General features: G+C 38.9%; 1 protein-coding gene across 2 annotated transcripts in view; it reads right to left on the bottom strand.

Moving 5' to 3' along the window:
* Positions 1 to 19,344, bottom strand: part of ATG7 (autophagy related 7) — a 2,350,184-nt gene that overhangs the window by 880,861 nt on the left and 1,449,979 nt on the right. For both annotated transcript variants that reach the window (XM_044078060.1, XM_044078061.1), the window contains exon 13: positions 1,995 to 2,189. In XM_044078060.1, the coding sequence (XP_043933995.1) occupies positions 1,995 to 2,189 (195 nt within the window). The remainder of the gene's footprint in view (positions 1 to 1,994; positions 2,190 to 19,344) is intronic.

The raw sequence follows: 19,344 nt of genomic DNA, 5'->3' as shown, positions 1-19,344 counted from the left end.
CCTCAGAAATAACCATCTGGGGTTCCCCCTTCTAATCTGAATCAGATGTCAGATCAACCACAATGGACATGTGAGTGGAGTGCTCCATATGGACTCCGGCATAGTCCTGACAGTTGGGGCAACCATAGGCACTGCACAATCTCAAGACTCTTCAATGGACACAGAGGAGATGCCCAGGTTGGTCTGGACAGCTGAAGCCTCTAGTTTTGACTTCTTAGGCTTTTTCTTTGGTTACAGCTGAATGTCAGGGAAAGGAGGTACACAGAACATTGTGTATGGGTAAGTTCTTTAAGCCTTTGGTTTTCTAAATATACACTTATGGAAGAGATACAGCTTTGGAAGGCTTTACGAATGAAGAACTGACAATCACACACACTTAATGGTTATGTTCAATATCTGTCGTGATGATCTTTGTGTGAAATTTGCCTCTCACGTCACATTTCCCTCTCTTGGATGACATCTACAAAAATTAAGAGAAACAATAAGAAAAGGAAAGGTACCCAACAGGGTATTTATCTACCCCAAAGGCTAGGTAGCTGTAGCAGTCTGTCCCACAGACTGAAGACAAAGTGCAGTTCTGCTATCAGGCTGACAGCAAAGAAGTTCTGAGGTAATTCATACTTGTTTGTCCTTTATGTACCTACCACCTTCAGGCTTAGATCATATGTCAGATGTATGGTGTGAGGAGGGCTCCCCAGATACATATATATATATATATATATATATATATATATATATATATATATATATATATATATTTATTTATTTATTTTGTGTTTTTTTTGTTTTTTGAGAGTTGCAGTTTAAGTTGGGTGGAAATCAAGTATTCCATTACAGATGTCTGTCAATCAAGTGAGTGCTCTTTTCACTAAAATATTACTCTGCAGAGCCAGAAGTTCATAGTGGTGACAAAGAATGTCCTCAGACATGGTCAAATTGGTAGCAAGATAGAAACACAAAACTTGTAGGTGGGTACTATCCTTACAACCACTCAAATTTACAATACAGCACAGGCCAGGCTCAACCACCTGTCTATAGAGTTCTTAGTCCACCTGAAGTAAATGGTTTTAAGCTGTGGGTGAGTATGTAGCATAGTGCTGTGTCTTTCAATGAGTGGCATGTCAAAAGAAAGTAAAACTGCCATAATATTGTATATAAAACTGCTATGGTAATAATTTTTCTAAATAGCTATCTTTTAAGATGGCCAGGCAGCTTGATGCATTACTCACAGTAGATTCTTAAAGGTTTGTTGGTTAATGAAACTAATGTAAAAAAAGAGGGCTGAAGTCAGCCATTTCAAAGTCATTTGTACTTCATAAAGTAGGACATTTGTGTTCGGGGCTGTGGTTGTTGGTAAAGACAGAGATGGAAAAAGACACCAGAAAACTTAGCATCTTTCCTGTCAAAGGAAAACAAGAAGAAAGAGAGGTGCTGAGAAGTCAGAGAGTCTTCCTAAAAGTGAATATGTACCTGCTTTCATATTCTGAAGAAGTCTTGTTAGAAGGGTCAAAATTACTCACCCTTTTAAAGTTATTTTTTCCCATGACAGTAGTACGACATTTCCCTTTTCTTATTTAACTACAAATACTTCTAACCATAAAAATATTTTTCTGAATACCTTCTTAAGGGACTGACTTGAACATAGTTCAGCCTGTCCTATAGTAAGAAGTTAGCAGTATATCAGCATGACCAGAGAATAAACACTGCATATTGACAAGGTAAAACCATTATGACCAGGTGTGTTGAGCATAACTGTCAAAAGTTTCACAGGAAAAACACGGTTGTACTAATGTACCATTTTGTAGGCTTTTTACTTCACCGAGATGAAATTCATCGTAGGACAATAGGACCTTTTCTGCACTTCTTAAACTAAAGCACAAGTTACTGCTTGTGTACTTTGGTTAAGTTTGTAAAAACTACAACAATTCTTCTGAAGACCAACAGAAAAAAAAAGACAGTTTGCAATGAAACTGATGTAACATGTTTACTTTTACCTTTCGCTGGTAGGCAGCAATAACAGTAGGCAACCACCTGCTTTCACGTGTGTCCATCAATAGAAATATCACATCATGGGATGAAATTAATTTCTCAAGTTGTTCTGCATCCTTTTGTGCATGTTCCATTGTTACTTCTGAAAAATTTACTGGATGGCCTGGCATAGGAATACTTAAAGAGTAACCTTCAGCATTCTAGAAGGAATAACATGTAAATGACAGATGTGAAAGGAGGAATCAAAACAACACAAAAACAAAACATTGTTCATGAAATAAACAAACTGCAAAGCTTATTTAGACCACATATGCTAGGAATTATTTTAGAATTTTGCAGCCTGCTAGATACCAGTGATAACTGTCAAACACAAAGTACAATTCCTCTAAGCAGAGTAAAAAATATTTCCCTTATTTGCCTGTATCCCTGGTATATTACTCATCCCATGTGAAAATTTCATGATACAGTAAGAGCTGCACATTACTTAATCTTTTTATGCAACAGTAAAACAATTAATAGGAAAATACAATTTGCATATAGCAGTGGATTCCTAAACACAAAAGTTAGCAGAAAGATAAACATTTGTACCAGTGCTACAGTATAACTACAACTACTCATCCATTCTTTATACGAAAAATGGAGGAAAAACAATACTGAAAGGTTCTCTGCATGACAGAGCAGTTAATCTCTGTAAATGGCCATAGCATCAGAGCTCTGACAGCAAAACAGCCAAGCAGTACACTAAACCTGTGAATATTTCTTGTCCCAGAGTACAGCTGAATACTACCTTTTCTAAATTAGTTTACTTAGATCAGAAATACTTGCTTTACACTTTAGATGCACTTGGTAATTCTCCTGGGATGTGGCTGTTAAGTAGTCAGTAATTTATCTGTAGTGCATGGAAGGCTGTGGTTACTCTCAAAAATCAGAAAAAAGGTAAACCAATTATGAGTTTCTGCAGCACAAGATCGAACTGTAACAGCACTTTTAAAGGTATATAACAAATGTTACACCCCTCCCTAAGCACTGTTACAGTCGAGTGTAAGTAAAGGGACATTCTTTCACTCTCAACAGTCCCTGAATATCTTTCCTCCTATGTCCATTTAAGTATCTTATTTAAACTAGGGTAGTATTTAAAAACTGTACCCAATTTTTTCTGTACTTGCTGTCTATACAACAGCATCAGTAAGTGCTTTACTGACTTTCAGAGCATCTAAAACACTGTTTTTTTATAACAGGTAGTACATGCAGTAGATAAAACTCCATGCACTACAAAGAGTTATGATCAAAGACAAAAACATAACCCTCTATACTGTTCAGCACACTTTATAAAATAAGAGATACACAATTAATTGTCAACTTTGTGTCCTTTTCTAAAATCAGAAATTGCCTCTAGCTTTTTATTGACTTTTTCATCATTGTTGTTTACAACCTCTCATAGTGAATAGCAGTGCTGTTCCCTGTTTAATGCCCACTGCCCATTACATGCAAAATAATTACTAACAACACATTTTTTAGACTTTTTAAATTATTTTTCATTCCACCTTATTTTACTGCCACAAAATATGCATTTAAAACAGCAGTGACATTTATGATTCAATTTTTACTTAACCAGAGTTAGCAAAAGAACATGTCAAAGAAGAAAACAATTACACAAACATTATGTTCTACAATAGACTACATTTAAATTAATTAATAACAACAATTTAAATAAATTGGAGCTTTTTTCCTTGGGCCTCCACTGTAAATGGACTTTGCCAGTGTAGAAAGACAAATAAATGCATACATCAATAAATAATTCTACTAAAACACTTTTAATGATGGCAAAGCTCATTATAAGATTGACTGTGCTGATTCACATGGATACCCAGAAATAACAGAATACCTGAATACTTAAAGCCAAAGTACTGAAGATCAGGCTTTTAACATCCATATCTTGTTGTAGATATATAACTGAAGGCGTAGGTTTTGCCATAGCTATTTGTTTGGAAGCATGCAAACAAACACGTCACACTCATTACTAAAGTTTACATTTATGTTATTTCTGGAAATTTGAATGGACATGGTGCCATGCACTGTTAGACATTTTATAATTACTATCATAAAGTTAAAATAGAAGAAAGTACAGTTGTGTAAGATCTTACCATAACGGATGATGTCCTTTCTTCACTGTTGCAGTATTCTTTACAACAGGGATCCCCTGACAAGGGCAGCTTGACTTCTGGCTAGTATACCAAAGCCTTTAGGTTGCTTTAAGGTACACCATGCATCACACATATGCTCCCCGTCTGTGACACAGGGCACAAGGGTGACATCTGGACATACCATCCTCAGAATTGAGAGCCCCAGTGGGAATGTCAGTCCAAGAAAAAAGAGGTAACTAGTATACCCAGAAGAGAAAATAAGCAGGGGGGAGAAGGAAGGGAGTAAATACTGCAATAGTGAAGAGAATGATATCTACTGTTATGGTCAGATCTTGCACAACTGCACTGCCTTTCCATTTCACTGCTGTAGATCTACTGTTATGGTCAGATCTTGCACAACTGCACTGCCTTTCCATTTCACTGCTGCAGTATTCTACAATAGGAAGAGTGCTAAACCACAGAAAGAAAAGAGGGAGGAGGATGGATCAGCAGAGCTCTCCAGAAACCCATGGAGAATGGACCTAGCAGAGCCATCTCAAGCTCTGGAAAGTGTTTGGTAAATGTATGCACAAAAGACCAGGTAGCTGCCTCGAGAATAGAGTTACTATCCAAAACCCTGAAAAATGCACCAGAAGAAGCCACATCCCTAGTAGAATGACCTTAAAAGAAGAAGAAGAAAGCCTCTTGCTATTGAAGGTATAACAAAAAGAAATCAAAGAAGAAATAGTTTGTTTGGAAACAGCCAAACCTAAGCATCTAGGATGAAAGGAAACAGAGAGCTGATCATATTTATTAAAAGTTGTAGTCTTATCCAAATAAAATCTGAGTTGTTTATGCATATCCAAGGTGTGCAGCACCTTCTCACTAGCAGATTGCGGAGAAGGGAAAAAAGTAGGCAAATGAATAGACTGATTATGAGACAACTCATTCACCACCTCGGGCATAAAAGAAGGATTAGTACCCTGTTCTTATGGAAAATTTAAAAAAAGGAAGACAAGCCATAAGGGCTTGAAGCTCAGACACCATCTGGGAGAAGTAAGAGCTAACAAAAGTACAACCTTCCAAGAATGCTGCTGTAAGGAAGCTGAAGCTGCAGGCTCAAAAGGAGCTTGGGTCAATTTTTCTAAAACAAAATTAAGATCCCAGGAAGGAGGGGCAGAGGCAGGCTTCCTGGGAAGTCCAATATGAAGGACGCCTTAAAGAAACTGTTCAACTTCAAATCTAGAAGTGAAAGAAGGTGATAAAGGCAGACATGTTGATAAGTGGGCCTTAACAAAAGAATAAACCAACCAAGCATTGAGAAATTCACACAGATAAGATAGAAACAAAGGGACATCACAAAAAATGGATCCAGGTTATGAGAAAGACACCAAATAGAAAAACCTCTTCCATTTGGATAAGTAGGGGTTCCTGGCATCCTGCAGGACCCTGAGCACATCCTCAGAAAAAAGATGTCTGTATGAATCAAAATCCTATCACCAACACAAAGGTCAGATGAAGAGTGGACAGGTGAGGATGGATGAAAGATCACTTGTCTTGTGTGAGTAGATTCACCCTGTGAGGTAACTTGTGATGATTGCCCTTGGCTAAATGCAGTAGAAAAGGGAACAAATGCTGTCTGTACCAAAAATGAATCCCCAGCAAGATTCTGGGAACATCCTGTTGTACTTTGAATAGGATGTATCGAATAAGGGGAAAGGGAGGAAAGTTGTAAAGAAACATCCCCTTCCAAGAAAAAGAGAGGGTGTCCACTTTCCAGACCAGAGGAAGTGGGACCCCACTGGTGGACAATGTCCAGAAATACATCTCTGTGAAGCATCTAGTCATGGGATTGTGTTACGGACCTGCTCAGACAGTCTGCCACAATGTTCTGACCTGAGGGAATATAAACTGTCTGAAGAGTCACACAATAACGGATAGCTAGTTCCCACACTAGAAGCTTGTTGACATACCACATCACTGTGGTACTGTCTGTAAACATCTTGAGAGGCCCTGGGGAGAAGAGTGTGTGAAAAGCTTGAAGAGCCAGCAGAAGAGCTCTCATTTCCATTACACTGATGTGTTTTTTTCCTTTGTTAAGGTGACAAAGGACCCTGCACCTTTAGAGAGCTAAAGGATGCTCCCCATCCCATGTCTGAAGCATCTGTGAACAGCACCTGAGAAGGAAGAGGGGGATGAAAAGGAAGCCCTGAATGGAGGGTCAACTGCTGAATCCACAAGTGAAATTCCAGGTTAAGGCATTGAAGAAGAGCAACTAATAAGTCAAGGGGGTGAAAATGCTGAAGCCAAACTAACTTTAGAAACCAATGAAGTTTTCTCATGTGGAGTTTGGTAAAAGGGAGCATACAAATGGTGGAGGCAATCAGAAACTCCCTTGCCTTGATTAAAGCCAGAGGAAGAAGGGAGTGAAAGAAATAAATGACAGTCAGGGCCTTGGAAGGAGGCAGGGATACCAGCATTGGAAAAGTCTGGATCCTGAACACCAAAAATACATGATCCTGTGAAGAAGTCAGAAAGACTTTTGGAAATTTATAGTGAACTCCAGGCTTTAAAAATGGGAAATAGAAAAGCGAAGATGCTGCAGAATCTCTGGAGAGGATGCCTGAAGCAGAAGATCATCTAAGTAGGGAAAGACTAGTATCCCCCTTAGCCTAAAAAAGGCGATAACAGGAGTGAGGCATTTGGTGAATACCCTTTAGGCAGTAGAAAGGCCAAAGTGCAAAGTAGAGACATGAAAATGCCAGGAAGCAACAGAGAATCATAAAAACCTCCTGAAAAGGGGATGAATAGGGATTTGAAGATAAGCATTCTTGAGGTCTAGAGACACTAGAAAAGCCTGAGGAAGCAGCAGAGGGAACAAATTCTTAAGGGATAACATCCGAAAGGAAGAGACCTTCAGAAAAGGTGTTTAAATGAGAGAGGTCCAGAATTGGTCTCCAAGTGCCATCTTTCCTGGGAATAAAAAAAATTCTAGAGTAAAACCCCTTCCCCCCTTTGGTAAAACTGGAACCTTCTGAAGAGTTCCCTGAGTCAAAAGATCCTGAAACACCCCTGGAAAGAAAAACAACTGTTCCTGAGGGAGTTGAGGAAAGCCCCTGAAAGGGGGGAGAGATTTCCAGACCATGTAATACCCTAGGCAGATAATGGAAAGAACCCAGGAATCCCGAGTAATCTTTAACCAAACTGGAAGAGATAGGGAAAGATGAAGAGAAACAGGAATGCAGCTGAGAACAACAGGATAGTCAGACAGCACCTTGTTTGTCAGAAAAAGGAGATTTCTGAGTTACATGAGTCTTTAGCGGGGGGAGCCCTTTTACCTCCTTCTTAGCCTTGGGAGGAGTGTGAGACTGTCTACAAAGACCAGTTAATTAAGGTAATTTCTTTGAAACTTAGGCAAGGAGAAGCAAAACATGTTTAAGTTCCTCTAAAGCCTTGCCCTTATCTTGAAGATACTTAAATCAGCAGCTGCTGAACCAAATAAGTGTTTCTTATCCAGAGGAGCATCTATCAATTAAGCCTTAATATCATCATGCAAAGGTTGAAGCTGAAGCCAGGAATATCTCCTCAATACAGAGCCAAATGCATCAGCTCTGAAAAAAGCATCTGCTGCACCATAACTGCACTTAACAGAATGGCAAGCCACCTGAGAAAAAGTCCTCAACAAGGAGAGAGCAGAAGTCTTCCCTTTAGAATCAAAAAGGTCAGAAATTATCTGACAGGCCTGAGAAAGAAGAGACAAAATACATCTGAACTTTCGAGTTTGGTAACTGACAGCTCTAAAAGCCAGGATAGCAGAGGTATAAACCTTACTTTAGCTTTTCCATAGTCCTACTGTCTTTATTGAAGGAAGAAGCTTTGTAGAAGGCAGTAACTGAGATGGCTTGTCAGATGCCACAGACACGACAGACGGGTGAGCTAAAGGACATCTATAAAAGAATTTGCAATCCTCAGTCACCCTGTAAAACCTATCAGGTTTTTTGGGGGGCAGGGGGCTGGGAATCTGGATCCTGAGACCCAGCAGCAAAGGCATCCAACAAAGTAGCCAAAACAAGAGGGACAGAAGAAGGTCTCGGAGAGTCCACTTGCAGAAACTTGTAATATCTCTTCTGTACCTCAGAAACCCAAGCAGAATCTCATTTAAAAAATTCTATCATCCTGCAAATTGTATCCCTGAAGGAAATCTCTTCAAAGGGAGTGTCAGCACTAGTAGACTCCTCTTCCTGAGAACCACAGTCTTAAGGGGAAGGCATCTGGGATGAGGAAGCAAGGGATTCCTCATCTGAATCCACCGCTTCCTCAGAGGAATTTTGTTTCCTAGGCCTTTCAGGAGGAGTTGAGGACCAAGGTGGAGCAGAAACAGAAACTCCTTGAAGAGGTTTCAAAGTCATAAGGGCACTAAACAAACTCTGACTGAAATTCTGCCATTCACACTGAGGGTCCTTAGGAGTATGAGAAACATGCTTTGTTTTCTGTTTCTTTATCAAAGGAAGTCTGCTCTGTAAAACTTAGAAGGCTCAGATGTTGGACGGCATTCCACAATTGTAGTCGGAAGTTTCTCTCTAACTAAAATTTGAGGACCAACACTAGGCCCTTCAGTAATAATCATCTACGGTTCTCCCTGAACATCTGAAGCAGACGTGTTTGAGGCCTACAGGGATGGGTGTATGTTCGGATCCATACCCACCTCTGAAGGTGTCATGGCAGAGGAATTCAATAGAAAAGCCGAGTGATCCTCCGGGCTTTCATTAACCTCAGATGAGACATCTGGTGGAGGCAGTACAGTGGAAGAATTAGACTGAGATTTCTTCTACACAGACAACTGACCATCAGAGTGGGAAGTTCTCTCCATTGTGTCTTTGACTAAAAGCTTAAGACACTGGTTCTCTAAATATAAGGCCAAAGAGGAAGGACAACTATGGAGAGTCTTTGGAACAAAAGCCGGACAAATGGAACACGATGTATGGTTGTGGGAAGCACCGAGATCAAATAAGCACTGCTTGTGATGGTCTTTATGGGGCTCTGTCTCCCACACTGGCATTTACCCTTTCTGGATGACATGAACCCCCCCACCCCAAGCAACAACAAAAAGAAAAGAAGATAAGAGCAAAATCTCCAGCAGGGCACTTAATTAAAATGGCATGATGAACCAGCAACAAAATGGACATTCAGACCGACAATCAAAACATGGCATTCGGACTGGTAGCACAGAAGTTCTGAGGATGGTACAAACGGGCATCAGCTTTATGCCCTATACTATATGTGGGGAGCATATGTGTGACTTATGGCACACACCTTAAAGCAACTTAAAGGCTTTGGTGTACTGGCCAGATCTCAGACCACCCTTGGTAGGGGATCCCTATTGTAAAGAATACTGCAATAGTGAAATGGAAGGACATCTACAAATAAATCTATAAAAATGACACATTCATAACAGCTTATGAGCAAATACATACATTTACACTTCAGTATCACAGTAGACTTATTCATACTGTGTGCATGGAACAAGTTGAAAGCATCTTGCTTGACCTTTCTATCTTAGAATGCACATGGGTCTGACAATTTCGCTGTTCTGACCAGTAAGACAAACTACTGTTGTGGGAGGAACAGAAAGCCAATGAAGTTAAATTGTTTAGTTCAACAGTTACTGTTTTTTTAACCTTCTGATTTTTAGTCACTGCTTGCTGATTTTCTACATTCACCTTTTTTTTCCACTTTTAAGTGTCATTGTGAAACTTGTACATCCTTAACAATATGATCCTCAGGTACAGTTTCTGATCACTGCAGGTCCGGCCTACTACACCATAGTATCTCCTTTTTGGTATTACTACAAATCTGTCTTGCAAGAAATGATAAACAACAGCCATCATGGCAACATTGTCTGGTCATTCAGAGAAAACTGCAGCCCTGGATCACTGAAGCACTCTGCTAGGCAGCTGAACGTGCAAAATGTAGGAGAAGAGGGAAGCCAGTGAGAATCAGATAAGAAAGTAAAATACTTGGCCAGGGAAGTGAAAGAGTTCAAATACAAACTAAATGATATAAAACAAAAATAACCGAATTAAAGCAAACTCAGTCTTACATTTAATTGCAAGTATTTTTGTATGTATTTTTCAGAGACTTTCTATCAAATTAATAAGACCTTCAAAGTACAGACTAGACAAACTTTTAAGACAAGAGAATCTACATATATAACACATGTAACGACACCAATGGCTGGAAGGTCTTCTGTACAAACTGAAGGGAAAGTTAGACACAAGCTAATGAATACTGATACCATCGGGAATAACCGTGGACAAGTGGGTTGCGAGGTCTGTGTTATGGTGCACAAACAGGAAGCTTTAGTGCAATCGTGTGCAGTAAAAATTGACCAATGGCAGCAGTGGCTGCAAAACTAAATAGCTGTATCAGAGCTCAGGATGGGCTAACCATGTACTGTAAGAAAAAAAAAGGTACAGGAAATACATGAATGACTAAACCAGAAAGATCCTGGCAAACAGAGCACTATTTGTGGAAAAAATATATAAACCTCTGTTAATGATACCATCGTGGGAGACACAAAGATTACCCTAAAGGACATAATCAACACTTTTTTTATTCAGTCAGGCCAGTATATCATATCCGACTAGCTGCAGAATGATGCATTTTGCCCTTTACGTGTTCATCAATAATGCACAAGCAGAGAGTTTAGCTAAGCTCTGAAACATTCACTATAGAAAAGTGCTCATTTTTCCAGTAAGTGCAGTGGGGTCTTTTACAGCCAACTCACCTACCCCTAACACAGACTGGACACAGTTTAACATCATATCCAAAGGACATCATTTCAGGACTACAGCAAACTCTTTATGCTGTACTGTGGTCTCAGTACCGGAATCCAAGCACTTGGTGTAGGAATAGAGTGCACTGCCGTCTGACCTTCCCATCATCTTAGGTGAGCATGCTACCTACTGAGCCGTGTGTGTGTGTGTGTGAGAGAGAGGCAGAAATTATATAGTTTTTGCAAATCTACACACACATGTATATTTTTGTTACAGAAAAGATGTATGGCAAGAAACCCTAACACAACTGCAGTAGGCTCTACTCATGTTATATGATGTTTTTGATTATTTTGTATGTTCAATGGCATATATTTCTGCATTGTGTAACTGATATGTTTGTTTGCTGAATATTTCTGTATGCATGCTGGGGGTCATTGCTGAATTTACGTTTCTTGTAAAGTATATTGGATTACTATTCTTGTGCTAAAGTGTGCATGTTTAACAAAGATCATTTCTGATGGGCATATGCAAATAAACAACTCTTCAAACAGATGTTTCAGCAGAGATAAGCAGAATAATTATGCTAAAGAATGGCAGTTAGAGAGTAATTATACTGCATTTATCATTAGGATTAATAAGGTCAGCCTTGTAGTATGAAGACGAAACTAAAGTCACCATCATTTCTTTCTCATTAACAATGTCTTTCCTGTTTAACTGTGAACACTACAATGCCAAAAGTTGTTTTTCAGAAACAGCATTGAAATATTGTATTTTGCTTACCCATCATGATTAACTGCAGTACAAACTATCACATTTGGTAAAATCTCTTCACCAAAATGGTGTGCATTAATATGTATTGTGCAAGCCAGTGCTGATTTCACTACCTATTGGACAGCAGCAGTCACATGTGGGGAGTTAAGACCTGATTATGTCTCAGGAAACCCTAGTTTAATTATCATCTTGAGCACTTAATGACACTGGCAAGGGAGGATGGGTAGTCATGTCTTGGAAGAGGGTATGGCGGAGCTGAATATTTACAACCTCATTTCCTCAGAGGTGGAGCAGTGTAGTAAGCATCCTAAAAATGGGCTTTAGCTCACCAAGCCATCAAATGGTGGTAACTCCCACTAGCAATTGCATGGGATCATGCACTCATGAGGGGGGCACTATGAGTCACCATAATGAAGAGGCAGCCCATTCCACCAACCATTGTCGGGATCAGCACCTGTATACAAAAATGCTATCATAGCTGGGTTGCTAATTAGAAGAGAAACACCATGACATCTGCCTGAATGATGGCCTTTCTAGATAGCTCTTGCCCTAGTAGAGCTGAGTATCCCTCACCATTAGGGAACAAATAGACTCATGTCTATTAGATGATGGCTTGTAGCTCAACAAAGCAGAAGGTGGAGTATCAAGAAAAAAACATTCATTGTGTAATGTGCATGCAAGAAAAAAGACAGGCATTACACAGCAGCTTTGTGCTACTAATGTAGTACATTTCATGCAACCTCTACCTGTGATTTCTATGCACCCCTTCCCCCAATCAGGTATCACAGAATGGCACTTATTATAAAAAAACAGAACTATGCTGCTAACAAACCTCACTATACCTTTGTAAGTTCAACATTATAATGTCAAATAGTACTTTCCACAATCATTTTAAAATGTTGTATCCTTTATCCCAATTATCATAAATTAAAAAACACAATATTACAGTTCCACTTGGTAAAACTTGTTTCCTGTCCCTGATAAAACTAGTTTCTTGCCCCACCTATGTACATTAATCTATACCGCACAGACACAAGAAAGTAATCAAACATTACAGTAATGCTGTTTTACACACCACCCCAATCAAGTATAAGAGAACAGTGCTATGTTTCAAGCAACCCATGTCACATCTTTTTAACATTCAACATTCATTTAAATACTGTGCTTCCCATCATCACACAGTGCAAAGAAAATGTGACATCTCCAGTAAGAAACATCTGTTCTTCTAATTTGTCTCATAACAGAAATGCTTGTGCTGTCTACCCAAAAAGCTACAGATGTATGGAACACAACTATTAAAAGCAAAGTAGATTACTCTTTAGCAAAACATTTTTTGTAGTCATCAAATAAAAACAAATGTACAGCAAAACAGCAAGCTAAAGATAACTTGTTGGCTCTGAAGACTTAAATCAGACACTGGAGCTATCCATACAACTCATAAATTTTTTTTTTTTTTTAACTTCATGTCAGGACAGGAAGATTTAAGCTGACTCCCCAAGAAGTTGTAGATGAAACCAAAAGAAAGTAGTAGAAAACATACTCCCCTTCAGCAAAACATAAATAAGTAAATAAATAATATCTAACTATTAAAATGCACAGAAACGCATAACAAAAGAGCAAAGACAATGGCAACGTGTTTTCTTCTGAGAATGTGAGTGAATCACACAACTGGGCTTTCAATACAAACAGGTGTTCTGGATCTGAAACAGGTGAAAAACATGGATGCTTCTGAGGTAAATAAGAAACAAGTAAGAGTTCCAGACCTATCTATTAAAAGTATGTTTTAGCAGTTTAATAAACTAAATTAAATTCCCATCCCATAATTTTGCTTATGGTACTTCATTGCAGTTTAGACATATAAATTGTATAGTACTACAGCTTGTGTATGTAGAGCTGATACTGCACGCAAGTTCCTGTCAATCCATCAACAGCACTTTTCTTGAGTGCTGTATGATCGATGGGAAAAAAAAAACGTAACATGTTTTACTGACAGTGGAGTTTTCTTTTTTCTCCACTGTTGTGTAACCCTGGAATAGGTATATTTATGTTCTGGCGGAGTGGGGGGTGGTGTTCCCCATGGGTGTGCAGGAGAACTTGCTTTCCTGCAAAAAAAAAAATTTAAAAAATTACCTCTGAGGTTTGACAAATCTTGCTTTGCAATTTTCACATCAATCATACACCACTCAATGAAAGTGCTGTTGATGGACTGATATGTATCCTTGTAAGCACTTAGATCTTCCAAAAAAGAAAAAGTACAAAAAGCCCTGATTCAAGTATATTAATAAGCATATTATTACACAATGCGTATGAAAACCATCAATATCATATTCATTTCAATTTGTGAAAAGTAATGACTTGGTGCATCTTATTTTTGGCTAACAAAGTCAAACTAATACCATTTTGTGACTTCATACCAGTAGTCTCTTTACTTTGTATGACTGCATCATTTATTTCAACTATGTTTCTGCTACAAAGAAAATAACGTTACAGTGTTTCTAAGTTTTTTTTTACATATTACTTTGCATTTTATGACTTCATACAGATAACACTTCTGACGTGCTTGCTGACCTTCCAGTCAGTTTCTTTAACCTTAAATTAGCAGGACTTCAAAAGTATCTGCCAGCTCATAATGATAAGGCTGTATGAAATGTCTTCTTCTTCTCCTTTCAGCTTTATCCCGGTTAGGGGTCGCCACAGCGGATCACCTGTCCGCACATTGAATGGCAGTGGAGTTTTACGGTGTCGAGTTGCCAGCCCGGCGCCCAACCTTCCACAGAAGGCACACTCACACGCACACCTAGGGCCAATTTAGAGTGTCCAATCCACCTGCAGCATGTCTTTGGGATGTGGGAGGAAACCGGAGCACCCGGAGGAAACCCACGCGACCACAGGGAGGACATGCAGACTCCGCACAGAAGGCACCCCAGCCGAGGATCGAACCGGAGAACCTCTTGCTGTGAGGCATAAGGCTGTATGAAATGTACTTTACTAAATTTAAGGCTGCATCAAGAATTAACTGACAATATTACTGTCAGAGTGTGCAGCCATAGTTATGCAATTAGGAGGGTGGCCTAATGGTTAAGGTGCTTGCCTTACAAACGCAAGGTGCAGGGTTTGAGTCTCACAAGGGATAACTGGCTAGGCTTAAAATGGCTCGCAAGAGCAGTTAGCTTAGTACTAATCTATGAACCTATGAACCTATAATATTTGTTGACAGTCTCAGAAATGTCAAGAAACGCTATTAGTTTAGTCAAACAGGCAACTTTTATTCTGAATAACACAGTAGCTCAACAGAAATCATGTTAACACTTCGGGCATCACACAGAGTCTAGTTTAGAAATTCAGTGCATCATGGGAGATTATATAGTCTTAAAATGGCAATACCTTACAAATGTTTAAAGAGCAATGGCTATGTTATGCAGTCACAACATAAGCAACAACTGTAGCAGCTTTACTCCATTGTATCGTTATATCCCATCCTCTGAAACAGAAATATCACTTTCAAGATTATAAAGCACAGCAATGCATGCCACTCTGGATTGATTCTGGCAACACCAATATTATTTACAAATCATTTGATACATTGCTAGGTTTAATTTGTGGAATTATTTAACTGTCCCTATCACTCCATCACAACTCTAAGAGATTTGGTATACAGATTTATCAACCACTCCTGGTCATTCACACACTACTGTACTTGAAACTAGAAACTGAATAAGAACCTGTGGAAGGAAAACTTTGAGACAGAATTGTATATAGCAAGCATTAAAATGTTTTCAGTCACTACACAAAATGCAGTCAACGGGACAGGGATCAAGAACAATCGTATAATCGCATTTAACTCCAAAGGTTGGACAGTACACAGTCTGTCAGTACGAGTAGCTGAACTCAAAACTTATCTCAGATGTGATCTTGTGTCATTACAGGTACAGCTTTATTAAATAGCTCACTCTAGTTCAAATAGCTCTCTGGAACACAGCATTCATGTTGACATTGATCAGGAACTAACTGGAAATGTCTCCAGTTTCATCTGACCATTGTGTTTGCACACAGTGGGATCACAGTTTCTGCAGTGCAATATCTGTTGTGTCCCACTTCCTCTTCTGCCACTCTAACTTTAAATGAACTTCTTGGACTGGTTAAAGTAAAAGTAGCATGTATACAGACTGATGTTCAAAGGTAAATACTGCCCTGAAGCACCTAGCCAAAATTCCAAGGTCACAATCAAACCCTATACTTTACGTCTCTGAGGCAAAGACTTAACCACTGAGCCAAATCCACCGTTCCCTGTTATAAACTTTAACGTTAATGTTTTGGTCACTTGGTTTGACTACATTGTATGGAATAACTTTAGGCTCATTTGTTTGCTCTAGAATTGGAATGTTAGTTTGCATTTGCTTTCCGACCACTAGCTGTGTAGGACTTACTCTGAAGGCACTCTGTGAAGTAGTTCAGTAAGCCATGAGAGCTCTGTGTGGATCTGTTTGTCCTACTATTTTTTCCAGTTACTACTGCTGTCTCAGCCTCACCATTTTAATGCAGATATTCAGGACTTAACGTAATATGGGTGAAACCACAGTCATCAACAAATTGTTGGAACTCTAGTTCAATATGTAGACCATACCTTGAGATCATTGTTTTGAAAATGGCTATGATCTGCTGGCTAGTCATGGTTGGCACATGGATTATTTCTAGGTCATGAGATTAACAGTCTACAAGTATGTGACAGGTTTTGCCTTCAAACTCACGTAAGTCAACAGCTACCCTTTGTCATGGACTCTGAGGTAAGAGTGTTGGCATTAGTGGCTTTCATCTCTGCAGTGGTTTATACATAATACATAACTGACACTTAGAAATCAGATTAGTGGGGTGATGGCCAGGATGCAGATAGGCTAGCAAAAGATTTATCCTACTCTGGTATTCTATTTTATTTCTGACAGAAAAGTTTACTTCTAAGTTATCCTACCTTTTTTTAACCAAATATTACTACTTTGAGTTGTTCTGAAGGATAATATCAAAAAAAAAATTTCATATACTAATTATTTTCCTATCAAATTTTGGTCAAGAAAATTTCGTCACTTATATATTCAGGATGAGTCACACAAAAACACACTCTCAGAACTCATGTTTGAAAAAGGAACTTCCGTCTGTTCCTACCAACATACAAGAACCTTCATTGAAGGTGGACAAAATGGATAATAGACAATTTTAAAGAAAACTGTTCAAAACAAATGGGGCAAATACAGAAGTCTTTAAAACAGCAGAGAATACAAATTTTGGGGGTGGAGGATGCTTTAAATAACATGGAAGGAAGATTGCCTGAAGACAAAAACAACAGTGAATTCTTACTGAAACAAAATACTCTACTCCTGAACAAAATAGGTGACCTAGAAAATAGGTTTCTGAGGAACAACATCCATATCTTTGGTTTACCTGAAAAGATTGAAGAGGAAAGTATGGCAAACTTTTTAACATCCTGGCTCCCTAAAATTCTTGAATTACCTGAAGCTATGGGACTTGCGGTGGTGGTGCTTGGGGTAGCGTTGTCGCCTCACAGTAAGACGCTGTCCGGTTCGATTCTCAGCTAGAGCGTCTTCTGCATGGAGACATGCGTGAATGGGTATACCTTTGTTGAAGGTTGTGCATCAGAGCTGGTAACTCGGCACGTAAAAATCAACTACCAATCATTAGCGAACCGGAGTTCCACTGTGGCGACCCCTAACCGGGAAAAGCCAAAAGACACAAACAAACCTGAAGCTATGTCATATGGGATTGAGACAGCACACAGGTCTATGTTGCTTCCTCCTCTAAAATAATCCATCTCCAAGATCTACTATTTCAGATTGTTTTTCATCATAGGACAAATAATTAATAATTAATAGTTAAAACAGCCTGAGCAAAATCTCCTATCAAGTCAGATGATAAAATAATAAGATTTGACAACAACTATTCTTCTGATGTGATGTCCAAGAGGAAGTGCTTTTTGCCTTTAATAAAGGAATTTAAGAAACGTCAGATCAAAGCCCATTTACTATTTCTAGCCAGACTTAAAATATTTCTTCCTGATGGAACCACAACCTTCAAGGAGATAGACTATGCTATGGCATTCTTGAAATAAAATAAAATATAACAGCTCAAATAGAATTTATGGACTGGAGCATATATTTACTACATAGCTATTATTACTCAGTAATAATCTTATATGTTTTCTTTTTAACATACTGAAAATCAGAAGGAAGCTTGTATGTATTCTTCACCCAGGTACTTTTCATTCTGTTTTTCTTCTTTCTCTAATTTGATATTTAAAATTAACAATTAAATTATCTCAACATACATAATTAAATTGGACTGGCAAATAAATATTTAATAACCTTTCTAATATTATAATATCTTTAATACGCGTTCCATTAGAAATTGCGAACATTCAAAAGTTGGAGCCTCATATGGTCGACACCATATGAGCGAACTTTTGAAGTTCGCAAGTTTCAACGGAGATCGCCACAAGGAATATCTCCCTTTACTTCAATGTAGTGTGGTCTTGGAGTTGGTATATTTAAGTAGCGGGGGGTGTGGGGGGGGGGTGCAGGGGTGGCTTGCCCCCCTGCCCGGAGTGGTCAGGTAAGTTGTTTTTTTTTAGTTTTTTATTATTTGTTCGAAGTTTTAAAACTTTGCTCATATGGTGTCGATCACATGAGAGTCGAAGTTTTAAACCTTCGAGCATATAATATCTTCTTCTTCTTTCAGCTTTTCCCAGTTAGGGGTCACCACAGCGGATCACCTGTCTGCTCATGATTGGCAGTAGAGTTTTACAGTGTCGAGTTGTCAGCCCGGTGCCCAACCTTACACAGAAGGCACACACTCATACCTATGGCCAATTTAGAGTGTCCAATCCACCTACAGCATGTCTTTGGGATGTGGGAGGAAACCGGAGCACCCGGAGGAAACCCACGCGACCACAGGGAGGACATGCAAACTCCGCACAGAAGGCACCCCAGCCGAGGATTGAACCGGAGAACCTCTTGCTGTGAGGTGACAATGCTAACCGCTGCACCACATATAGAAACCTTTAATACTTGTCTTGCATTGGTGTTGCTTCTGCATACAGGTTTCCTACATCTATTCACATCTACAGTTTTTATTTTAATTCATTTCGATATTGATTTATAGAAATGTTAGCCTTTTAAATTGATTTACTTACTTTAATATATAAAATTGCATATTACATTTTTTTCAGAAGGGTTATTTTATTAATTAATGATGTAGTTTAGTTGCAGTGTTGCACACTTGTTTAATGAATGTTGTATTTATCTCTCCGGTTTCCTTGTATGATGCTTGTGTTATAGATGCCTGTGGTTGAATTGTTTTTTTCTGGATTGTTTGTGATCTCTGGTGGTGATTTGCGGCTGGGGATACCTATGGAGTTTCTTGCTGGATGCATTTTACAAGTGACTTTTTTTTTCTTTTCTCTCTTTCCTCAATTTGATGATTGTTTGTAGTTTGGTTGGTGGTGGTGTGGTTTTGTTGGGTTCTGGATTTCTGGGGATGGGTGTGGTGTGCATTTTTGTTTATGAGATATGTGAGGAACAGATGACCTTATTAATTTATTGCGAGCAAATGAAAGCACTAGTTTGCCTCATTGGTGACTCATGCTCAATGACACTAACTGATTTTGATTATGGTGAGTT

This window comes from Protopterus annectens, chromosome 7.part0 (genome assembly GCF_019279795.1).
Source record: "Protopterus annectens isolate FY-2018-M chromosome 7.part0, PAN1.0, whole genome shotgun sequence".
Taxonomy (NCBI): domain Eukaryota; kingdom Metazoa; phylum Chordata; order Ceratodontiformes; family Protopteridae; genus Protopterus; species Protopterus annectens.
This window is presented reverse-complemented; position numbering and strand designations above follow the sequence as displayed.